Source organism: Epinephelus lanceolatus, chromosome 8 (genome assembly GCF_041903045.1).
Source record: "Epinephelus lanceolatus isolate andai-2023 chromosome 8, ASM4190304v1, whole genome shotgun sequence".
In the NCBI taxonomy this organism is placed as follows: domain Eukaryota; kingdom Metazoa; phylum Chordata; class Actinopteri; order Perciformes; family Serranidae; genus Epinephelus; species Epinephelus lanceolatus.
In genome coordinates, this window is record NC_135741.1 from 319,726 (window position 1) to 344,948 (window position 25,223).

Here is a 25,223-nt window from a genome sequence, read left to right on the forward strand (position 1 = left end):
AATGACACACCTGTCTCCACTCAAACATTGATCCAAATTAGTTTGAAAGAAAGACTGAATACGTAAGAGATTTAAAAACAAGTAACATTTTCACTGGCCTCTATGCTGCTCTATATCGTTCACTAACCTGTTTTCAGGCCTGTCTGTGATGTTGAACGTGACACACTAAAACGTTTCTCCGAATTTCTTTTTTTAAAAGACAAACTGATCTCTAGTTTTGACTTAAGATATTTATTTTTGATTTATTCAGAAAAAGAAAGTTCTGCAAATGCAACTTCTTGAATCAGCTGGTATCTTATAAACCCATTCTTTTCTTTAATATCTCAAAGAACATTTGTCATGTTTTTTTTTCTCCATCTTAACAACCCAGGAGCAGGAGAACCTGACGGATGCAGAGGATCGCTGCAACCAGCTGATCCAGTCTAAGATCTCTCTGGAGTCGAAGCTGAAGGAGACGCAGGAACGTCTGGAGGATGAGGAGGAGGTGACCGCCAAGCTGACGACCAAGAAACGTCAGCTGGAGGAGGAAGCAGTGTCGCTGAAGAAAGACATGGACGACCTGGAGATGACTCTGGCTAAGGTGGAGAAGGAGAGACATGGAATGGAGAACAAGGTGTGTTAACCAGAACCACAGCAGGTTCCTTCACTTCATGGTTCCTCTTTACCCGCTGTCTGTTTTCAGTCCAGTGATAGGAGGAGCTGATGAGCTTGCTCTCTCTTTCCAGGTGAAGAACCTGTCCCATGAGATGTGTGTTCTGGATGAATCCATAGCATCTCTGAGCAGAGAGAAAGCCGCTCTGCAGGAAGCTCATCAGCAGGCTCTGAACGACCTTCAGGCGCAGGAGGACAAGGTCAACATGTTGGTCAAGGCCAAAGCTCGACTGGAGCAGCAGGTGGACAATGTAAGAACTGATCTCAGTCAGAGTTGGTTTAATGTGACTGTCTGTCTGTGAGTCTGTCTGTCTGCTAAGTTCTACTGTCGTGGAACATGATAAATGAAAGGAAAAAGCTAAGCAAGTGTGTTAGTCAGATTCTGTACTAGTCCACAGGTACCAACTTACATAAGGACCCCTAAAATATCTCTAGATCCCATTCAGTGACACGAGTAACATCCAAAGGACCCTGGAACCTTCTGGATAACCACAAGAACCAATCAAAGGGACCTCCAGAACCTCCTGAATGACCACTACAACCATCTACAGGGAACCAAGAAACACCTCCGTGAGAACTAAAATATCTTCATTGACCACTAGCAGCACATATAGATCCTTTAGATCCTCCTGAATGCATACCTTCTTCAAGCACCAGAGAACCATTCACAGGACTCCTGGAATCTTCTCAAGGACCATCTACAGTCGAAGCCCACAAGAACGTTCTATGAATAAAGGAACACTACAGTAATTTTGAGAACACCAAGAACATCATCAGTGACCACAAATATCACCTGAAGAACATCTAGAACCTCCTCAAGGACCTTTATGGCCTCTCTTATGATCACGAGCACCACCTAAAAGTCCCCATAGAATCTTCTCAATTACCTATGGAGCTATCCACAGGAGCCTAAAGAACCTCTAGAACCTTTTTAATGATCACCAGAAATCCCCAGAGAACCACCTACACTCATACAGTACTCCTACAACCTCCCAGTGACCAGACACCATCTACAGGACCCACTGATCCTCCTCAACAACTTTAAGAATCATCCAGCAAGGTGCTAGAACCTCCTCAGTGACACCAGAACCACAAAATGGATCTCTACCTCCTGCTTATTGACCAGCAGAACTCCTGTAGACCTCTACAACTACCCAAAGGACCCCTTGAACCTCCTAAAGGTTCCACTGGATCACACCAGAATGACCACAAAAACCACCAGAACGAGCTAAACCTCCTTATGGACCACTACAAAGACCTAATACACCACTAGAACCATCTACAGAAACCCTGGAACTTCCTCATTGACCAGACGGACCACCTAAATGACCTCTGGAACCTCATCAATGACCCCCAGAATATCCTAGAGGGCCACTGCATAGTCAGACCTGTGTCCACAAGTTTGCGTCAGTGCTGAGGAAAGGTGTGGAACCACCATATCATCAGTAGTCTCTGGCGGTGCTGAGTCTAGGATGCAACAGTGGTGCTCCTGCAGAATGATAGCACACAGACAGTGGAAGGGGAGGAGAGTACCTGCTGAAATACCTGGCCCATGTCAGACCTGTACCCACAGCCTATGTCCAATGAGTCAGATAAGCAACCAAGACCCCTGAAACTTCCTGAAGGACCACAAGAACAACTCAAAAAGCCCTAAGAACATATTCAGTGACCATAAGAACCACCTTATGTAACTTTGAAACCTCCTAATGACCCATGAACCTCCTGAAGGACCCTGAAAACCTCAGAAGAGACAGCCCAGACCTCCTTGAGAACTTCCTAAAGGTTTTAATTCACAGATGAGTGAAACATTAAAGTAGAACCTTACATACAGGTCTTATAAGGTTCTGGTACATTTCAAAGTCAAAGTACTCTGTTCTCTGAGATGGTTCCTGGTTCCTGACAGCCCATTCTCCCTCTGTTTCCTGCAGGTAGAAAGCTCCTTGGAGCAGGAGAAGAAGGCTCGGATGGAAGTGGAACGAATCAAACGGAAGCTGGAGGGGGATCTGAAGCTGTCCATGGACTCAGTGAGGGACATGGAGAACCAGAAGACAGAGCTGGAGGACAGACTGAAGAAGTAAGAGCTCCACATCTGGAGCTGGTTGTCTCTAAGGTTTATCTGTACTGATGGGGTGATTCCTCAACAAGAGCTCAGCTCCACTGAATAACAACATTTGCTGGTTTTTAGATGATGTCATTTCCTATTCTGTGTCTTCCTCTCTCTGTCTGTCTCTGTCCATGTCTACTGAAGGAAAGACTTTGAGTCGAGTCAGCTTCAGTCCAAACTGGAGGACGAGCAGAGTTTGGTGTCTCAGCTTCAGAAGAAGATTAAAGAGCTTCAGGTTGGTCAGACTGATCCACAGTAGGACTTTCTTTAGCTTTCTCATCTTCTTCTTCATCACTGTGTTCTGTCATCGCTCACTCAGACTCGTATGGAGGAGCTGGAGGAGGCGCTGGAGGCGGAGCGGGCATGGCGCTCCAAAGCTGAACGTCAAAGGAACGACATAAGCAGAGAGCTGGAGGAGCTGGGAGAGAAACTGGAGGAGGCGGGAGGAGCATCTGCTGCTCAGATAGCCCTCAACAGGTCATCATCACTGTCATCATCATCACCATCACCATCATCATCATCATCATCATCAAATCTACTCCAACTCAAACTGTTTCAGATATCTCAGCAGCTGTTGGACGGTGAACTTTGGTTCATCAGGGTGAACTGTAATAATTGACGGTGTATTTACCTGAACAGAACTCCCTTCATGTCAAACAGGAAAAGGGAGGCTGACTTTCTGAAGATGCGACGGGAGCTAGAGGAGGCAGGGCTTCACCATGAGGCGACGGCCGCCACTCTGAGGAAGAAACACTCGGACATGGTGGCGGAGCTGAGCGAGCAGATCGACGCTCTGCAGAGAGTCAAACAGAAACTGGAGAAGGAGAAGGTGGAGATCAGGTTGGAGGCTGATGACCTGGCTGCTAACGTGGAACAACTGACCAGGAACAAGGTCAGACTCCTGTTTAAAGAAGCCCTCAACCCATTCTCATTCCCAGGTCATCAAAGACCAACACTTTGTCACTTTGCCCCTCAGCGGCTCACAGCAGTGCACTGGGCAAATAAGATATTCCCCAAACTGTGTACACGTTTACAATCAGACATCAGATGATATGGCTGCTTTGTGTGTGTGTGTGTGTGTGTGTGTGTGTGTGTGTGTGTGTGTGTGCGTGTGTGTGCGTGCGTGTGTGTGTGTGCATGTGTGTGTGTGCAGGGCACTGTGGAGAAGATGTGCAGGGCATTTGAGGACCAGCTGAATGACACCAGGAGCCGAGCCGACGAGCTGCAGAGACAGCTGAATGAAGTCTCTGCTCAGAAAGCTCGAGCGCTTGCAGAGAGCGGTACGACACACACACACACACACACACACACACACAGAGTAATAAAAATACACACTTCAAGTCAATGAGAGCATGAATTCATGTGTTCATACCTCGAAGGCTCGAGGGTAAAGAATTCATCTTAACTCTTTGAACCACCAGTGCCCATAGCTCATTGTGATGTCATTTCTTGGAGTGCTTTCAAACGCCTCATGTCACTAAAATCTGTATGACCTGAGCTCAGAGGTTATGGAGGTATATAGACCAGGATCATTTATTAAAGTATAAAAAAATTGTCATTTAAAAATAATACAAAAAGTAGACTTTTTTAAACAATATTTTACTAAATCAAAACACTAAACATTTTGATGCAAAATATTTAAAGGCAGAAACATAAACAAAATATTTGTTAACACTCCAGAAGTTAGTTTAGTTAGTTTTTGTGATATGATTTTATGATTATGATTTTTATATGAAGAGTGTGAGTGTCCAAGGCGATGACATAGAAGACAGACTGTTCTACCTGTTCTGGTTTCATGCAGACAACAACAGTCTCCTGCAGGAGCTCTGTTCTAAAGGATTAAATATAATTCTCAGGTTATGAACACGAGATCTGATACAGAGTTCGACTGACCTGCTCTCAACTTCTTCTCTTGTTCCTCTAGTTGAGTACAGCCGTCGTCTGGAGGAACGAGACGCTATGATTGGTCAGCTGCAGCGCTCCAAGGTGGGGCTTTGCCAAAACTCTGAAGACCTGAAGAAGCAGCTGGAGGAGGAGACCAAGGTGAGACTGACCTCCATCTTTATCTGCTGCTCCTGACTCTGTTCAGGATCCATTCAGACTCACAGATGAATACAGATCTGACCTGTCTCTGTGTGAGCTGCGATGGTTACTGTGTACATGCATGTCCTTCAGGCTCGTGTGGCGCTGGCTCACGCGGTGCAAGCGTCCCGTCATGACTGCAGTCTGCTCAGAGAGCAGCTGGAGGAGGAGCAGGAGTTCAAGGCGGAGCTGCAGAGGGAGCTGTCCAAAGCCAATGGACAGGTGGTTCAGTGGAGAGCCAAGTATGAGACTGACGCTGTGCTGAGGATCGAGGAGCTGGAGGACGCCAAGTAAGAAAGTCACTGCAGCTACAACTGTTATTCAGTTTAGGGTGAACTGTCCCTTTAACTACACGCTGCTGCTGTTTGTAGAAAGAAGTTGGTCGTCAAACTTCAGACAGCCGAGGAGGCCGTGGAGACGTCTAATGCCAAATGTTCCTCACTGGAGAAAACCAAACACAGTCTGCAGACGGAGATAGAAGACCTGATGGTTGAACTGGAACGAACCAACGCTGCTGCTCTGGCTCTGGACAAGAGGCAACGCAACTTTGACAAGGTCAGTCAGCCACACTGGCCCTGTCCTTCAACACAGTCTCACCTGCAGTACTCATCACCTGTGGACATGGAGGACGGCACAATGATACGTTCAGCAACAAGTTTGCTTTTGTTGTTTGATGCAGTTGTTAAGTGACTGGAAGCTGAAGTTCGAGGAGAGTCAAACGGACCTGGAGGCGTCGCAGAGAGAGTCGCGCAGTCTGAGCACCGAACTCTTCAAACTGAAGAACAGCTATGAAGAAGCTCTCGACCATCTGGAGACAGTCAGACGAGAGAACAAGAACCTGCAGGGTATTCTGTCTGTCTGTCTGTCTGTCCTTTTCACTTACAGCAGCCACATACGTACATCACTTCAGTTATTTTAAAGTTCGGGGGGCCGGCTGCACAACGCACCTTAAATTTGGCACTTAGAGATTAGTTTTTCCTTCGGTGAGGAAATTACTTCAAGGTGTTGCACAGAATCTCTCAAAAGGTTTCTGTAGTCAAGAAAAGATGTTTCATTATTTACTGCACTGAAAGAGATTTTACAGCAGTAAAATTAAACTGTTTCCATGGAGAACGTTTGTTTGCTTGCACTTGTGCTTGTGATGGCCGACCTGTTATTGCTACCTCATCCTCCTCTTGCTGGGACAGGACCTTCACTACGGTGTTCAGCAGACAGGTGAGGGTCAGTGACACTCGGTGAATGATTTGGTACGCCATTATTTTGTGTACATGAAATGCCCCGACAATATCTGACTCAAAAGATCCTGTTGCATAAAACTACAAAGCAAGCATTCACTGTAACGGGGCAGGAAGAGTTCAGCTTCAGAAAGTTGAGTGCCATGTTGCCGTTAAGATGCAGTCAGAGGTACCTCGTGTTTTTGTCCTTACTTTAGTTGCTGAGGTCCTCTGTGCAATGGTTTTATGAACTTTAAGCAATTCCTTAAGTATGAGACCAAGATAAGGTGAAAAACTTATGGTGACATTAAGGAGAGGACCTGAAGTTGTTTTGTGCAACCGTTAACCGGACACCTTAATTCGGAGTTACAGGAAAATCTTTAAGTGCTTTATGCAACCGACCCCAGATCTTGAATCTGATTGTTTGTAATATTTTCCACGGCTCAGTGTTTCAGACAGTTTCACAGCTGACATCAGACCAGAGCACCGACCTGTGGTCCGTTTGAAAGTCCATAAAAATCTGTGATCAAAGTAAACACCTCTAAATCACTGTGACTAAGCTGTGGATCAGACTTGATACCAACAGTTAAAAGTGAGATGACACTGTTATAGACCTGAATTCATATTGTGATTATCTGACAAACTGACTGTGTTTGACTCCAGAGGAGATCCTGGACCTGGCAGATCAGATCAGTCAGGGAGGGAAGACCATCTACGAGCTGGAGAGACTGAAGAAGATCCTGGATGTGGAGAAGAGTGACATCAGAGCAGCTCTGGAGGAAGCCGAGGTAAATGACTCACCTGTTGTAGATACCTGTCAACTCTGTACCCCCTGAAGTGTTTACTGAACTACTGTACCCACTGACTCATCATCAGGGGACTCTGGAGCACGAGGAGAGTAAGACCTTGAGATTTCAGATGGAGCTGCAGCAGATAAGGACTGAGATCGAGCGCAAGATCGCAGAGAAAGATGAAGAGATCGACAACCTCAGGTACCCCAGGATGTGTTAGTAGATAACACACTCAGATGTAGCGGAAGCACAACAGTCAGCCAGAGGCCAGAGTAACACCAGAGAACAGAACTTTAAATCGTCCAACTAACCATAGCAGAATGCACGAATTCAGGCAGTAATACCAGCACTGTCCACCAGGCGGAACCACCAGCGCTCCCTGGACACCATGCAGGCCAGTTTGGAGGCGGAGGTTCGTAGTCGCAGCGAGGCCGTTCGTCTGAAGAAGAAGATGGAGGCTGACCTGAACGAGATGGAGCTGCAGCTGGGACATGCCAACAGACAGGCGGCCGAGAGCCAGAGGCTCATCAGACACCTACAGACGCAGGTAGACTCACCTGATCATCAGACACCTACAGACGCAGGTAGACTCACCTGATCATCAGACACCTACAGACGCAAGTAGACTCACCTGATCATCAGACAGCTACAGACGCAGGTAGACTCACCTGATCATCAGACAGCTACAGACGCAGGTAGACTCACCTGATCATCAGACAGCTACAGACGCAAGTAGACTCACCTGATCATCAGACAGCTACAGACGCAAGTAGACTCACCTGATCATCAGACAGCTACAGACGCAGGTAGACTCACCTGATCATCAGACACCTACAGACGCAGGTAGACTCACCTGATCATCAGACACCTACAGACGCAGGTAGACTCACCTGATCATCAGACACCTACAGACGCAGGTAGACTCACCTGATCATCAGACAGCTACAGACGCAAGTAGACTCACCTGATCATCAGACAGCTACAGACGCAAGTAGACTCACCTGATCATCAGACAGCTACAGACGCAGGTAGACTCACCTGATCATCAGACAGCTACAGACGCAGGTAGACTCACCTGATCATCAGACAGCTACAGACGCAGGTAGACTCACCTGATCATCAGACAGCTACAGACGCAGGTAGACTCACCTGATCATCAGACACCTACAGACGCAGGTAGACTCACCTGATCATCAGACACCTACAGACGCAGGTAGACTCACCTGATCATCAGACACCTACAGACGCAGGTAGACTCACCTGATCATCAGACACCTACAGACGCAGGTAGACTCACCTGATCATCAGACACCTACAGACGCAGGTAGACTCACCTGATCATCAGACAGCTACAGACGCAGGTAGACTCACCTGATCATCAGACACCTACAGATGCAGGTAGACTCACCTGATCATCAGACAGCTACAGACGCAGGTAGACTCACCTGATCATTAGACACCTACAGACACAGGTAGTCTCACCTGATCAAGGTCCGGGGCTGAGAAGCACTGACCAATCAGATCAGACTGGGCAGTTTCAGGAGGGGTTCTTAAAGAGACAGGCACCAACATGGAGCGTCTCAGACTGGACGAGAAGAACAAAGTGTTTATAGAATATTAAAATGTGTTCCATCAAAAACCCAAAATACAGGTCTGAACCTGAGAATGAGAACAACAGGTCCTCTTTAAATCTTTCTCTACTTCCAGATATGTAGCGTCTCTTCTCATGTGATGTAACAGAGTGTTTAAACTGATGTCACTGTGTTCTGTCCTCTGATAGGTCAAAGAGCATCAGGTGGAACTGGAGGATAAACTTAATTTAGCCCATCAGCTCAAAGAACAGATCACCCTGTTGGAGCGACGTTGTACGTTGATGACGGCCGAGGAGGAGGAGCTGCGTGAAGTCCTGGAACAAACCGACCGCGTCCGCAAGATGGCTGAACATGAGCTAGTGGAGGTCACAGAGAGAGTTAACCTGCTCTCCACACAGGTACACAACACACACACACACACACACACACACACACAGATACAGGTTAACTATAACATGACAGACTAATGGAGGGACTGACTGAATGTCAAACTGACTGATGGACTCATTTCCTGTTTCAGAACTCAGGTCTGATGAACCAGAAGAAGAAGCTGGAGGCGGATCTGTCGGTGCTGACAGGAGAGGTGGACGACGCCATGCAGGAGAGCCACAGTGCTGAGGAGAAGGCCAAGAAGGCCATCACTGATGTCAGTCCTGACCTCTGACCTCTGAGCTGCTTCCTGTTTCTGATGGTGTTTCCTGTGTTGTTGGGTTTTAACCCTCTCATGTGTCATTGGGAGGATGTGAGGTCATACCGCTGCTCTTACCTGAACCTTCTGTGTGTTGTTGATCAGGCGGCTGTTATGGCGGAGGAGCTGAAGAAGGAGCAGGACAGCAGCAGTATGATGGAGAGGATGAAGAACAACATGATCTCAACAGTCAAAGGTACGAAACAAACACAATGAAGGAGCTGAGCTGCTGGACGGACGACCTGAGACACTGCAGGTTGATGCTAACACTGTGTCTCTGTCACAGAGCTGCAGATCAAACTGGACGAGACGGAGCAGATGGCGCTGAAGGGAGGAAAGAAACAGATTCATAAACTGGAGACAAGAGTGAGTGAAAAATCCTCCACAGTGTCTCTACAGCTGGTGTCTGGTTGGTACGTTACTGTCTGAGAGTCTGAGTCAAAACCACAGCGCTGAGGTTGGTTGATGATCTACAGAGACCTCAGACACTGACCAGTGAGGAAGTGAAGCAGTGAGGAAGTGAAACAGTGAAGCAGTGAAGCAGTGAGGAAGTGAAGCAGTGAGGAAGTGAGGAAGTGAAACAGTGAAGCAGTGAAGCAGTGAGGAAGTGAAGCAGTGAGGAAGTGAGGAAGTGAAACAGTGAAGCAGTGAGTAAGTGAAGCAGTGAAGCAGTGAAGCAGTGAGGAAGTGAAGCAGAGAAGCAGTGAGGAAGTGAAACAGTGAAGCAGTGAAGCCGTGACGAAGTGAAGCAGAGAAGCAGTGAGGAAGTGAAACAGTGAAGCAGTGAGGAAGTGAAGCAGAGAAGCAGTGAGGAAGTGAAGCAGTGAGGAAGTGAAGCAGCGAAACAGTGAGGAAGTGAAGCAGTGAAGCAGTGAGGAAGTGAAGCAGTGAAACAGTGAGGAAGTGAAGCAGTGAAGCAGTGAGGAAGTGAAGCAGTGAAACAGTGAGGAAGTGAAGCAGTGAAGCAGTGAGGAAGTGAAGCAGTGAAGCAGTGAGGAAGTGAAGCAGAGAAGCAGTGAGGAAGTGAAGCCGTGAAGAAGTGAAGCAGAGAAGCAGTGAGGAAGTGAAGCAGTGAGGAAGTGAAGCAGTGAAACAGTGAGGAAGTGAAGCAGTGAAGCAGTGAGGAAGTGAAGCAGTGAAACAGTGAGGAAGTGAAGCAGTGAAGCAGTGAGGAAGTGAAGCAGTGAGGAAGTAGTGAAGCAGTGAAGCAGTGAGGAAGTGAAGTAGTGAGGAAGTGAAGCAGTGAGGAAGTGAAGTAGTGAAGCAGTGAGGAAGTGAAGAAGTGAAGCAGTGAGGAAGTGAAGCAGTGAGGAAGTGAAGCAGTGATTAGACATAAAGTCACAACCATGGTAACAATAATGGCATTTTATTCTAACTGTTAAAATCTTTACTCGTGTGTACATATTTGACCAAGGAGCATTTTGATAAAAGAAAAATAATGTTAACCTGCAGGTAATGAGGTGAAATGACATTTGGTTTCATTGGTCATCAGTTAGAAATCATTACACGTTGAGCTCAATCACACTCGTCAGAGAGGGGACAAATTATTGTTGGTGGAAAACACCCCGATGACATAAAAGAGCCTGAATGATCCCAAACCGAATGACACGTTTATTAAGTGTGGGAAAACTGTCCAATCCAGAAACACTGGAAAGAGTTTAATTTTGTTGGCTGTCTAACTCCTGCTACAGCTGATGACATGTTCAGATGAGAAGCCTCCTGTGATCCTGACATCACTGTTAAAGCTGACGAGAGGATGTAGTGATGGAGGACTGTGTCTTTACCTGTCTGTGTGCAGGTGAGGGAGCTGCAGACGGAGCTGATGATGGAGCAGAAGAAGAGCGAGGAGTATCAGAAAGGAGTCCGTCGCTACGAGAAGAGAGTCAAAGAGCTGACGTACCAGGTGTGATGACCTCACAGCGCCCAGCTGCTGCTTCTGTCCATGTCATACACACGTTCTGATGGTCTGATGGTTCAGATGGTTCTGTGTTGTGACGGTTCTCCTTGTGTTCCTGCAGACAGAGGAGGACAGGAAGACTCTGCTGACGATGCAGGAGCTCATTGAAAAGCTTCAGACCAAAGTCAAGAGCTACAAGAGACAAGCAGAGAACGCTGTGAGTCTTCATCACTGTGACATCGTCACATTAAAGTGAGATGACACAGGTCACACACACGATGGAGGAACAGACCAGTTTACCACAGGGTCAGTCAGTCATCAGCCATGTGTGGAAATATCTGGAACAACCAGGAGACAGAGCAGCTGTGTCTGTGAGGGAGGACAGGGCGACTGCAGGGGGCGACAGGTGTTTGTTGGCAGAGCACAGCTGGTCCAGGTGGAGCTCATCCAGCAGACGACCCTCCTTCAACACCTGCAACACACAGTTAGAAACAGCAGCACCAGGACGCAGGGACATCTAGTGGAGTGGAGGGGTCATTACACTTTGCTCCACCTGTCTTAAATCTCCAAACCAACCAGACTCCATTTAAATAAACATTTTATCTTTATAAGACTCACTTCATTCACAGTCGACAGAAACTAAATAAGATGCACAGAAATTATTTTGGTTCGTCTCTTCACTGTTCCAACAATCACCAGCTCTGGTGTGGCTGAAATTAACCCTTAATTCACAGGTAAGATGTGAAGACAGTGCTGGATCTATACAGGCTAACATGACTGATTATCTAAATGGAGTCTGGAGGGTTCGGTGATGGTGATTTCTGGTTAAACAAAATGGATCTTCCTCTTTAACTCAAAGCTCCATCTCTGTAGGGATCCTGTCATCATGTTGTCAGACACTCAGAATAACAGTCTGAGCCTGTCAGTGACAAAAACACTGTTAGTGGATGGACACTGACTCTGTGAACAGAGTGGTGACATCACAGCCTGATTCTCTGCCGCAGCGCTCTCTAACGTTCCTGTCAGTCCCTGACACATAAAACATGCTGATATTTCAATGTTATGTTCACAGCTTGTTTCTGCTGCCCCCAGGTGGCTAAAGAAAGAAGTGACTGCAGGTTTAAAGCTGTCGTTCCTCTGTTTGTCCACCAGGAGGAGCAGGTGAGCTCCACCACGGTGCGTTTCAGGAAAGTCCAACACGAGCTGGACGACGCAGAGGAGAGAGCCGACATGGCCGAGACGACTGTCAACAAGCTGCGGATCCGAGTCCGCGAACAGACCAGCAAGGTCGCCATGGTGAGTCACAGTCAGACGCTACTGATGCTGTGTGTTAACGTTGAGCATTTCTAACTTCCTGTTTTGTTTGCAGATCGCTGAGTGAAGCTCCGCCTCCTCCTCACACACCGTCAGTGTGTGTCTGCTGTTTGTGTGGCGTTTGGTTGCTGTGTTTCAGTCTGATGTATCAGCTTCTGTATGTAATCATGTTTCAGTGTTTCTCCACTGTAAAGCTGTTAGGCTTGTACAGGAAGTGGCGAGGGCAGCTAGTACGTACGAGCGCTGGTGTCAGCTGCAGTGTGAGTACGGTACAATCCTGCGCAGTCTCAGCAGTGTGTGTGTGTGTGTGTGTTCAGTTCCAAAGGGGAGAACATGATGTTATCTTTGATCACTGTCTGTTCATCAAATATAAAAAAGCTGTGAGGAGGAGACAGCGTTTATCAGTGGGATACATGGCTGTGGCTATTTCCTGGAGGCAGTACATACCAGCACAGACTCAGTCTGCACCAAACATGGACACTGACTCTGATCTTCTTCTTCTCCTCTTCCTCATTCTCAGTGAAATCTTTGCTGCTTGTTGCTGAAATAGTTGAGGGATGTTTGTGGATGTGAGAGCGGAGGAGGAAGTTAAGAAGACCGGACAGGAAGTGACTAACGACTGCTGCAGAGACAGTGGCTGTGTTTATATGAGCTACATTATATTTACATGATGTTTTTAATACGTTAAGGACAGTGATGTAAACATGTGTCAGAACATACTGACAACAGTCTGACACTTTGTTAGCGCCTAGCTTTGTTTCAACAGCACGTTGAGTCCATCAGGCTCTCACCACTACAGTCAGCTGTTTCCAAAACAAACAAACAAAGGGATGATGCTCTGACATCAGGGGTTACTGAACGGGCCTACCAGGCACAGAACCAGGGGCCCAAAGTGTCAGGGGCCCCACTGGCCTTCACCGCAGTGACCACAGATACAACTTTCCACCTCATTAGCTTTGGTTCCTGAAGCTGAATTTGGGCGTCATCAAGCAAATCTGCTCATTCTGAAGGGAACCGTTCTGATCACTCGCCATCATCACACAGTGTCAGTGAACAGTAGGAACATGACAGCAGATCATATCGAGCTCTGTGTTGTTTTATTACACATATTTGTTTTTATGAATCAAATATTGATGATTAGAAGACAGTTCCTTACCTGACTTCTCCGTCCTCTCTCTCTAACCTGTAGAACATGACACGCCCACTGATGACATCACAGTAACACCTCAGGTTCCCACTGGGAACCAAATGTACAGACTAACAAACTAAATTGTTTTCATATTCATGTTAATATTTAGGTGAGTAAAGCTGCACAAAACCCATTTCATGTTGGTGGACAAGAGGTCAAAGACACAAAATGACATCAGACAGGTGTGACAGCTCTGAGGTCTGTGTGGTTGCTCAGGTGTAGTGGAGGTGGTGGAGCCCTCTGCATGTCTGTGGCCCATCATCTTATGATCCACACCTGTCTGTTAACATTTAGCCACAGCTTCTTTACATGATGAAACTCCAGGTCTTCTGCCCCCTGGTGGTGACAAAGGGTCAGGGTGCCTGTCTTCAGACTATGTGACTGCACATGTGTGTTTTACTGGAGTCCATGTTTCTGACTCAAAGCTTCAGTGTAGTGACAAGAAAAGAAAAATAAATACCTTTTGGTGTTTGATGAACGAATTGTTGACTTCTTTAACAAACCATGAAGGTATCCAACAAAACAGTTACCATGACGACACACATATAAACACACATTTACGTTTCTATAATCATAAACCTGATATTCATTAGTAAAAAATATCCTGCTGAATAAAACCTGTAAGAATCATAAACATTTGTCTCAGAGTTAATTTTCTGTAATAATCAAAAAAATAAAGTCCAAATGAAAAATTCTGCTTTTTGAACCAGGGCGACACTGACTCTGTTCCAACCATCAGCCTGATGGTGACACAGGAGGAAACGTCAAGTGTCACCTGAATCATTACGGTCTAGAACATGTCAGAGCACCTGGAGGAAACCCACGCTGACACAGGGAGAACATGTCAGAGCACCTGGAGGAAACCCACACTGACACGGGGAGAACATGTCAGAGCACCTGGAGGAAACCCACGCTGACACGGGGAGAACATGTGGGAGCACCTGGAGGAAACCCACACTGACACAGGGAGAACATGTCGGAGCACCTGGAGGAAACCCACGCTGACACAGGGAGAACATGTGGGAGCACCTGGAGGAAACCCACACTGACACAGGGAGAACATGTCGGAGCACCTGGAGGAAACCCACGCTGACACAGGGAGAACATGTGGGAGCACCTGGAGGAAACCCACGCTGACACAGGGAGAACATGTGGGAGCACCTGGAGGAAACCCACGCTGACACAGGGAGAACATGTCAGAGCACCTGGAGGAAACCCACGCTGACACAGGGAGAACATGTGGGAGCACCTGGAGGAAACCCACACTGACACAGGGAGAACATGTCGGAGCACCTGGAGGAAACCCACGCTGACACAGGGAGAACATGTGGGAGCACCTGGAGGAAACCCACACTGACACAGGGAGAACATGTCAGAGCACCTGGAGGAAACCCACGCTGACACAGGGAGAACATGTCAGAGCACCTGGAGGAAACCCACGCTGACACAGGGAGAACATGTAAACTCCACACAGAAGGGCTCCCCCACCCTGGGGTCTGAACCAAGAACACTCTTACTGTGAGGTGAAGGTGCTAACCACTGCACACCGTGTCACCTCATATACATTTAACATGACAACATTCACAGATCAAACAATTGACAAATTAAAACACAAAGACAGACAAAATCTGAGCAGGAAACAGGTCCATGTTTCATTGGACACTTTATTCACAAACTAAACCCAGAGACTGTCCTCAGGTCAGCGGGCGACTGTACAGGTGTGTTAGATCAGTATTAACTGGCTGCGCACGGCAGGTTCACATCATGTGACCTCACTTCCTGTCCAGTCCTCTATTCGTCCATTCATCCCTCCATCCTCCAGTCAAAGTGCTCAGCAGTTTGTCCTTCAGTGTGTGTGTGTGTGTGTGTGTGTGTGAGTCTGTCCGGATCAGGACCAGGACTCTCTGACCTGAAGTCTCAGCTGGTCCAGGACGGTGCGATTCTCGTGCGAGTCTTGAGAAAACACACCAAAACATTTACAGATACATTCAGAGACAACCAGGAGCTTCTTGTTAGTGAATAGCACCGCAGAGCCAACACATGAGGGGTTAAAAATAAACAACCTACGGACAGCAGAGCGTTCGGCTGAGCTCACACAGGAAGGAAGTGATCACCTCCGACACTCTGACACTGTCAGAATCAAACCGCTGTGATGATGTCATGGTGCAGGCTGTGTCTTCTTCCTCACATCGATAACTGGACGTCGCGTCACGTCACTATTGTTGGTGTCAGAATCAAAGAGCGAAGGCTGATCAAACGTTGCTGTTACCACCTACCTCCACTAATCAACCAATAGAAATGCAGCATTATATGATGCACTGATCAGCGCTAAACCCAAACAAATGGACGGACAGCAGCTCGCCATGGAGGCAAAATGCTCCTAAAGAAAAGTGGCAATCCAGTAACATGGTGTCCTCACTGAACGTAACCATGTGTGTGTGTCGGCTAAATGTAAACACGTGAGTGTGTTGGCTAAATGTAACCACGTGTGTGTGTCGTGTAGCGACGTAGTGCTTTTATTTTGAAAGAGACTGTATCAAACTGTACATTTCCTGTGAAAACAGAAGTGTATTTTGAAAACAGACAATGCATGTAACAGGCTGAAGTTGACACGGCGTCCCAGAACGTCAACAACCAACACACCCAGGGTACCGTGGACGTCATATGTTAATGACCAAAGGTGGTCATGTGACGAGGTCACAGTGAGGATGATGCACGATATCAACCTACAGACAGAAAACACCACCGGTTTGTGACACAGTGATTATCTGTTCTCTGAGTGTTGCTGAAAGGCATTGTGGGAGCTGTAGGAAATGACACAGTGAGGCAGCAGTCGTCAGGACAGAGCTGCACCAGAGACCCTTCAGCAGTGGGACCTTAGTGACAGTGTGAGTGTGTGAGAGGTGATCGAAACACTGACCCACATCTGATGTGTTTAATTCAAGTTTAAAAACAGAGGATCAGATCTGATCTGTGCTGTGTCACAAGATGAAGGCAGGAAGTCACATGACCACCAGACGTGTGCAAAGTCTGACGTCTGCTTCTTGTGTGAATCCAGTCGTGTTTTTCTACACTTCTATTTTACATCTCTGAAGTTACACGTCCTAACTTTAACCTTTCAGACCGGTCGGTGGATTCAGTGAAAAATCTGACAGTGGACAAGAACAAAGAAAGATCAGGTGAACAGGAAGTGACGGCATGTGCAAGAGGAAGGAGACTGGACGGTGGCGTGTGATGGTTTTCACCAGTAAGAAATAAAAAAGGTTTTTTCAGCTTTAACTGGAAACCATCGTCCCCCATGGAACATCAGTGACAGTGACATCATCATGTCGTCCTCTTTTGATTGGCTCACAAGACATGAAGAGAGTTCGAGTTCCCACAGTTTTTTTTGTTTTTAAATCCTTGTTTGTTCTTTTTTTGTTTTTCATCCAAAATGTTCTCGCCGTGGTCTCTTCAGGGCTGCCGTGTTGCATCGTGGGAACTGTAGTCAGTCACCAGGTTAGTACAACTGTAGCTCTGTTGTCAGTAAAGCCGTCGGTCACCACGGTAACCAACACTCTAGTTAGTGGAAGAAATAAAAAATAAAAAAACAAAAGACATGACATCACAGTTACATCAGCAGTGATGTCACAGTGTTTGACGTCTCAGTCTGAGTTTAGTAACAATAAGAACATGGCGGACTGGTCCTTTAACGTCTTTACAGACTGTTAGAAAGACTAAATATCAACATGTAAAACAAATATGGCCGCTGGGAGGTCACCTGAAGAGGAGGAAGAGGAGCAGGTGGAGGACAAGGAGGACGAGGAGGAGGAGGAGCAAGATTTGAGGTTTTGTTCTTTGTGAGTTTTACTCATTTTAATTGGACGATAAAACTAACCTTAGATTTTCAGCTTTTTAGACTGAATTGTGAAAAAACATTAAATTAACGATGAAGGTGGTGGGAAAGAAACTAAACAGGAAGTGTTGCTTTCTGTCGCTGTTTGTAAGGGGCGCAGCTCTGGAGACAGAAAAGTTAAACCTCAGTGGGTGGAGCCAAAAACAGTTTACTGATGATCTGATTTTCACTATGAACTCTGTTCAATCAGTTTAAAATGGCTTCTGGTGATTTAAACACAAACCAACAGCAGAGACAGAACGGCACTCACACCTGCGTCTGTCCAACACGTCCTCACTCACAGCTCTTACAAACATCAGTAAACTATAAAATGAAAGGAAGTTTTGCTGCTGAGAAAAAATAATTCATTCACATTCACCACGTTGATGACGTGAATCCATCAGCACACCTTAAATTTCACTGTGACAACTTTGACCATCACTTTAGTTTCTATATGACACACACTTTTAGTAATGACTTTAAAAATATAGATTAATTTGGAGCGGATTATGTGAAGGTCATATATTCTAATCCTCACTTCCTGTGGGCTACAGCAACACTAAACCCCTGAGCTTGCCTGAGAAGGACTAAATGCACAAAGCTGCTATTTTTAAATATCCCATGGAGAGAGACTCTCACTGCAGCCTGTTCTATTTTGTTGTGAAAATGTGGGCGTGCAGCCTCGTTCTGTGGACGATAAACCAGGTGCAGACTTCCATCTGTGTCACCGCTGATGAGGAAATACAGCGAGTGCTGGACGGAGCAGTGAGTGACAACAACCCCGCCCACATTTAAGAGGACTGTCTGAACACACCGAGGGTCTAGGTACCATGTCTGAAGGCTTACTGCTGGTTCTACACTGAAAGGGTTTGGTGGAGATGAGGCTGATGTGCCTTGGTGGTCGTTAAAGGCCTCTGCACACTGAGTCCGTTTTTTCGGATGCGTTTTTTAATCTGTCATCTGAAAATAATCAACATGCACAGAAACCTTTCACACTGATTCTGATGAGTTTTATTTTTATTTATTTATTTTTTTATATACTTCATTAATCCCCCTGAGGGGAAATTCAGTTTTTTCACTCTTGTTGTCATTAACACACAGGACAGGTCCGAAAGACACACACATGCACAAACAGGACTATTTGTTCTACTTGTTATGAAAAATCGCCACACGAGAGAAAATGAAGACACATTTCCTCCTCTGCCTCTCTCCTCTGGAGTCACCTCTCTGACTGACATCACTTCCTCCCTGTTTTTCATTTGGCACCACAGCTGCATGAAGGTCCACATCCTCCTCCTCTTCACTGATTCAGTCAGACGTCTCTAACGACTCTGACGGAGGAGAAAAACACAGGAAATTGAACCTGTTCCAAAAATGTAATGAAAGACTAAAGATTGGGACTCAGTGTGCAAACATGATGAATACAATGTGAAGTCATATTTATTTTTAGTTGTGCGACAATTTTGGATGATAAAAAAGGACTCAGTGTGCAGAGGCCTTAACACTCGTGTCCAGTTTTGATCCGATCACCCAAGATGCATTTCAAGATGTGTCAAGAGGTGTAAACCAGCTAAATTACTGTCATGAATAAAGAGCTCAAACTTGTCATCTTAAATACGACATCATGGACACTCAGCTGAAGCTGAAACATGATCTTCGTCAGAAACACTCGGACTAAACGGACAGATTGTTTCACCTGTTTAAAGGAAATCAGACACAAAGTAATCAGATTACAGACTGAACCAGGAGTATCAGAGAAATATCTGACTCTTAAATGACCCTGCTGATGTTTAACAGTCGTCTGTGGACTTCATTCACCCTGCTCTCCTCCTCCTCCTCCTCATCCTCCTCTTCATCACCACCGTCCTCCTCTCTGTCCTCATCCTTGCCTCCTTCCTCCTTCCTCTGGCTCCTCTGCCCGAAGCTGCTCCTCCTCCTCCAGGGAGAAGATAGGAGCTGAGGAGGAGGAGCAGCTGATGAACAGTGTTTCGTCCCAGCGTCTCCCTGAGCAGCGGGGTGGGAGGGGCCAAGTGATGTCACAGAGATGGCAGAAGCTGACTGGCTAACCGGTTGAGACAGAGGGGGGCGTGGTTGTTGACTGGTGCCGCTGCCGCCTCGACGACCACGCCCTGCTCCTTCAGGCTGCTGTGGGTGGAGTCAGGAGCCTGCTCCGACCAATCAGGAGGCTCAGCCCTTCCAGCCGTCCCAGATCGGACCTCTGCAGCGACACACAGAGACCACAGTGAGAGTGTGTGTGTGTGTGTGTGTGTGTGTGTGTGAGTTACAGACAGAAAGACAGACAGACAGACAGTGAGCTGCCAACATGCAGCAGCAGAAGCATCCTCAGGTTTCCACTAAGAATCTGGGGCCAGTTGCACAAAACACCTTAAGGTTTTCCTTAAAGTCCTAGTTAAGGTTTCCTCAAAATAAAATCAGTTGCACAAAACACCCTTAAATCTTCACCTTAAGGTTCCCTTAAAATGTTCACTTAAGTATTTAAGGTTTTCTCCTGGTCTTGGTCTGAAACTTAAGGAATCCCTCGACCGCTGTACAAAAGCCCTTAGAAACCAAAGCAAGGTTAAAAAAGCCCTTAAGGTCCCTCTGACTCTGTCTTAACTGCAACATGACGAGTTCATGGTGATAAATAAAGAGTTCTGAGACCACGAGAACCACTTCTGATTTTAACCTTTAGATTCGACTGAATTCATTTTCTGTTTCCTGAGGATCAGATTTACTTTGTAGTTTGTTCTTTCTCTGATTGTATTCCTCCAGAAGTTTAATTTTTTCGTTAATTAAGGAAACCCTCTGTGCAACTGTGTAAGTCCCTCAGCTAAGGAGAAATTAAGCCTTAAGTGTCATACTTAGGAGAAAACTTAAGGTGTTTTGTGGTCCCAGGTTTGTTGAGGCTCAGATGCTAACAGCAGCATGCTAACATGTTTAGCATTGTAAACCGTGTTTCCCATGATCACCACCAAACCAAAGAAGAAGAGTCTGAACATGTCAGAGATGACATCATTGATCTGCAGTTGTCACTCAACCTACAGCAGGAAACAGCACTTCAAAATAAAAGCTCTGTGCCGGAAATTCACTGTACTTCAAAATGAAGTTGTTGGGGTTTTTTTTGCTATTTTTTTTGGTTTGTTTTGTTTTTACAAACTTGACATGGTTGTGAGTCACATGTTCAGAATGAACCTATGACCCTCCCGTGTGGAAAAGGGAAATCACAGTGAGCAGCGACCCAGCTCGCTAACATTAGCTGGTGGGATTAGCCCTCTCCTGCAGCCGACAGTTTGTTTAGCACCAAAGGAAATCATTCGCCAATTGATTTTAAGTTCTGACGACGACACATGAAGCGAACAGTTTATAACATGGCTCAGACACACATGAAACAACCTTTAACATGTCACTGACAGTTCATCATGAACAGCAGGTCGTAATCATGCTGCTGAGTCCCAACAGTACATATATTCCTTTGGTGCAGTGTATGATGGCATATCGTGATTGGTTAGAGACCGCTGGTTATACACCACTTTTCACAATGCATTGTGGGATACTTTGAGTCCACTGTATCCACCTTATTTTTCACGTAAACACAGAAGCAAAACAGAACGCAGCCAGATTCCGTTTTTTTGTGCGACACTTCCGGTCCAGCACTCTTACCACTGTGTAAATGGGAATCGCCTTGTTGTTTACCTTGCTGAGTTTAGCTATATATATGTATATATCACATTTTTCACGTCACTGTATCACCGTTTAGACTAATCTGATGTTTGTAAAGTCTATAAACACAATGACTGAACAAACATTAGTATTTTCTCTGTGTGTAGTTAATAACATGGTTATCGTAGATTAGCTGGGCTAACCGTTAGCTGTTAGCCGTTAGCCGTGTCTGTAATAACTCACTAAACTCACAAAGTGGCCCGTGAAAAAAATATTTTCTCCAGCGGATGTCTTAGTTACAACATGATTGAGCTAACTGGAGTAGTTTCATGTCGTATCCGACAACGGGAGGCTTTTAACAGATGACGATCCTGATGTTAGCTTTGCTGCTAGTGTTAACGTTAGCTGTCCCTGTCAGCTGCAGCCACTGATGCTTTCTAGACATCGTGATTTCCCAAAACTGAATAAATACCACACATAGCAACACAAAACTGCTTTGCTAGCTCAATCATGTTGTAACGGCTGGATGGTTGATGCGTACATGCTGATTCAGGTGCTATCAGAGCCGATCCGCGCATCACTATGGCTTAATGATCAACTCAGTCAATTAAAACAACCCGTCCTGTGTTAGGAGTGTATGTCGCTGACAGAAAGAAAGAAAGAAAGAAAGAAAAGGGAAAAAAGATAGAAAAGCAGCGTACACCTCACATATTTATTTCTCACAGTTGTGCACACGTGTGGCTGGCATGCAGAAGCACCGTCTGTGTGTCTGTGTGTCGAGGGTGTGAGCCGCAGCTTCAGCTGCTCAGGTAGAGAGGCTGTGTAGCCCGGTGTGTTTTTTCACTGATTCGGTTCTGCAGGTTCTCTGCTGGTACACTGGAGACGGGGATCAAGCAGTTTGTCTCACTCGGGATAGATTGTGCTTTTTTGGTTCATAGTTTATGATTGACGTGCGATTTATTCGCGTTTAGGGGGAATAAATTTCCGTTATAACGGAAACGTGGGCACAGTTATCTAACGTTATACAAAATACACAGACTAACTAACTAACTAACTAACTAACTGATTGACTAACATAAACAACTGAAAATTGAAAAAAAATTAGCTTGCACCGTTAGCTCCGGTAAGGGAAAGCATGAGGGAAAGTGGCTGACCGGAAGTTACGCACAAAAAAACGGAAGTTGGTCACTATTTACTTCCGTGTTTGAAAATAAGGTGGATAGGGTAGAATAATTCACACTGTACGTTCAGACAGAAATACGATATGGTGAATTTACTATAGACAGAGCAGTGACGCAGACGCAGACAGACAGGCAGACAGACAGGCAGACAGACAGACAGACAGACAGACAGGCAGACAGACAGACAGACAGACAGACAGACAGGCAGACAGACAGACGGACAGACGGACAGATAGACACAGACAGACGGACAGATAGACACAGACAGACGGACAGGCAGACAGACAGACAGACAGGCAGTTAGGCAGGCAGTTAGGCAGGCAGTTAGACAGACAGACAGACAGACACACAGACAGACAGACAGTTAGGCAGGCAGATGGACAGACAGGTTTAGTATTACAGCAGTAAGCAGAACGCAGCCAGCTGATCTACAGAGAGGAAGACTCACAGGGTTCGAGACGATGAAGGTTTCTTGATTCGCGGCCACTTCCTCCTCTCAAACACCCTGATGCAACAAACACACACCGTGTTACACACACACACACACACACACACACACACACACACACATGTACAGACACACACTCTGCTCCGTCACCAGCAGCCATCAGCTCCATCAGGAAGTCATGCAGCATTCAGAGCAGGAGAACACACTGTCACTGTGTGTGTGTGTGTGTGTGTGTGTGTGTGTGTGTGTACCTGTAGTCATCGAAGCTGCCGTGTTCCCGCCCCCCTGCTGAAGAGACACTCTGATTGGTTAGTGAGCAGAGGCCACCTGTGTCTCCACCTCAGAGAGATGTAATTTGACATCTTAATTTCCTGACTTTACTTTTCACGTCAACGCACCATCACTGACTGACAGGGTGCAAAGGATTCTGGGATATAGAGGCTGTGTCAATGAGCAAGCTGTGTGTGGACCTGCAGACAGGTCACTGACTGTTATGTGATAGGTATGTGACACGTCAGTGGCAGGTATGTGAAACGTCAGTGAAAGGTATGTGACACGTCAGTGACAGGTATGTGACAGGTATGTGAAATGTCAGTGACAGGTACAGTACAGGCCAAAAGTTTGGACACACCTTCTCATTCAATGCGTTTTCTTTATTTTCATGACTATTTACATTGTAGATTCTCACTGAAGGCATCAAAACTATGAATGAAGACATGTGGAGTTATGTACTTAACAAAAAAAGGTGAAATAACTGAAAACATGTTTTATATTCTAGTTTCTTCAAAATAGCCACCCTTTGCTCTGATTACTGCTTTGCACACTCTTGGCATTCTCTCCATGAGCTTCAAGAGGTAGTCGTGTGTGTGTGTGTGTGTGTGTGTTTGTGTGTGTGTGTGTGTGTGTGTGTGTGCGTGTCCTACCCTGCTCCAGTGAGCGTGTGCGGGGGTTACACTGCTTGTGTCCCCTGCAGCCTCGGAGCTCCATCAGCTGAACGTGGAGCTGGTTGAGGACGGTGCGGTCTAAAGAGCTGACGGCGTTTATCAGCTGGAGACACACAGAGGTCAGAGGTCAGAGGGGACGGGGTTAGGGACAGAGAAATGTGCAGAGCTGTGACTGATGTCTGAACCACAGGACAGATTCATAGATGTTGAGCAGGCGACATGTTTCAGGTGATCTCCAACAGATCCGTCAAATTTACTCAGTCTGTGTCTCTCCAAGGATTCTCACAGATTCAATGTGTTGTCAAGTTCTGCTGCAGACATGACAAGTTAAGTTGGTTTATACCATGGTGTGGGTCTATACTGGATTCTGACTGGCTGCAGGGTGTCTGTTAAAAACAGATAATGGACACCTAGTTCTGGTGAAACTGTCTGTTTACTGTTCTAAGTTATTGCACCGCCCACATAACAGTATCACTGTCTGTAATCTGATTACAGTTCATTTCCAACACTGAGAGTAACATGAGTCCTTCAGTCCTGTGAGCACCACAGGATGGAGACTGTAGCGCCCCCTGCAGGTTGGACAGTATAAGTGTGAGCGGGATAATGGCCTCTGCTGTGCGTCAGATGGTACAGGCCTCCACGTCAGCCATTAGAAAGTGATAATGGACGCTTCATCGAGCATCACCCCTTCTCTTAAAAAGCAAACCTGCTGTGGAAATATAATCTGTGATCAAACAGTCTCCACTCAAGGTTACGAGTTTTTGTCCAGAGGTTTCGACCATGAGATGTAAATAAAAGCCAGTAAGTGAAACTACCAAGTGATTCCGATATTTTGTTTTTAATCTCTTCTTTGAGCTCAACCTCAAATCATACGCCTGAGTGTGTGTGTGTGTGTGTGTGTGTGTGTGTACCTGGTATGGGTCTGTGTTGAGGTCAAAGTACTCCAGGAAGCCGGTGGCGAACTCACAGAACAGGAAGTTGTGGGTCTCGTTGATCGTCCTCAGACACCAGTAGGTGTTGTTGTTGGCGCTGGTGCAGGCACAGAACGGACCCACTGCAACACACACACACACACACACACACACATTATATATTAATATCACACACTGTGTCTCTGGTAAAACAGCATATTGAATACAAATATCAAATGTGTGTGTTTGTGTGTGTGTGTGTGTGTGTGTGTGTGTGTGTGTGTGTGCGTGTGTGTGTGTCGTACATGTCCAGTATGGTGCAGTGTGCCAGTGCTGGTTGTCGTGTGTGAAGCAGGTGAGTCCGGGCATTGAACATGTGTCGTTGTTTCTGATCCTCTTGATCATCTTCCTCATTTTCTTCCTCCTCTTCTGCTCCTTTAGAAGCCACGCCTTCTTGTCCCGAGCTCCGCCCTTCCTGCACACACACACACACACACACACACACATCATCATCATCACCATCAGCAAATACACATGGAACCCTCTGACATGTGATTTCCTGTTGGAGTTCCTCAGGGTTTTGTTTTGGGTCTTCTAGTCTTGGTTAGTGAACGATTGAGCTTCTGTTTGTATTTCTACACTTTCATGTCTCCAATGAATCAACCTGTGATTCTGCGCTCTGT

At 46.2% G+C, this 25,223-nt stretch overlaps 2 protein-coding genes across 8 annotated transcripts in view; one reads left to right on the forward strand and one right to left on the reverse strand.

The window, feature by feature from the left end:
• The window catches only part of LOC117258227 (myosin-7-like), a 37,676-nt gene extending 23,676 nt beyond the window's left edge, over positions 1-14,000 (forward strand). The window contains exons 25-46 of the mRNA XM_078169684.1: positions 371-613; positions 726-902; positions 2,580-2,725; positions 2,900-2,990; positions 3,075-3,232; positions 3,416-3,647; positions 3,909-4,035; positions 4,680-4,798; positions 4,931-5,127; positions 5,209-5,392; positions 5,517-5,682; positions 6,715-6,839; positions 6,928-7,043; positions 7,203-7,389; positions 8,623-8,832; positions 8,955-9,080; positions 9,228-9,318; positions 9,409-9,488; positions 10,921-11,025; positions 11,141-11,236; positions 12,172-12,315; positions 12,389-14,000. Coding sequence (XP_078025810.1) covers positions 371-613; positions 726-902; positions 2,580-2,725; positions 2,900-2,990; positions 3,075-3,232; positions 3,416-3,647; positions 3,909-4,035; positions 4,680-4,798; positions 4,931-5,127; positions 5,209-5,392; positions 5,517-5,682; positions 6,715-6,839; positions 6,928-7,043; positions 7,203-7,389; positions 8,623-8,832; positions 8,955-9,080; positions 9,228-9,318; positions 9,409-9,488; positions 10,921-11,025; positions 11,141-11,236; positions 12,172-12,315; positions 12,389-12,400 — 3,132 coding nt within the window. The 3' untranslated portion in view covers positions 12,401-14,000. The remainder of the gene's footprint in view (positions 1-370; positions 614-725; positions 903-2,579; positions 2,726-2,899; positions 2,991-3,074; positions 3,233-3,415; positions 3,648-3,908; positions 4,036-4,679; positions 4,799-4,930; positions 5,128-5,208; positions 5,393-5,516; positions 5,683-6,714; positions 6,840-6,927; positions 7,044-7,202; positions 7,390-8,622; positions 8,833-8,954; positions 9,081-9,227; positions 9,319-9,408; positions 9,489-10,920; positions 11,026-11,140; positions 11,237-12,171; positions 12,316-12,388) is intronic.
• A 1,151-nt stretch (positions 14,001-15,151) lies between these two features.
• Positions 15,152-25,223, reverse strand: part of LOC117258228 (extracellular sulfatase Sulf-2-like) — a 100,751-nt gene continuing 90,679 nt past the window's right edge. For 4 of the 7 annotated variants that reach the window (XM_078169685.1, XM_033628881.2, XM_033628883.2 and 1 more), the window contains 6 exons: positions 24,846-25,015; positions 24,541-24,683; positions 23,609-23,732; positions 22,937-22,973; positions 22,686-22,742; positions 15,152-19,614 (listed from right to left, as the gene is read on the reverse strand). In XM_078169685.1, the coding sequence (XP_078025811.1) occupies positions 19,584-19,614; positions 22,686-22,742; positions 22,937-22,973; positions 23,609-23,732; positions 24,541-24,683; positions 24,846-25,015 (562 nt within the window). In that variant the 3' untranslated portion in view covers positions 15,152-19,583. The remainder of the gene's footprint in view (positions 19,615-22,685; positions 22,743-22,936; positions 22,974-23,608; positions 23,733-24,540; positions 24,684-24,845; positions 25,016-25,223) is intronic. The other 3 variants (XM_033628886.2, XM_033628888.2, XM_078169686.1) reach the window with 3 other exon arrangements.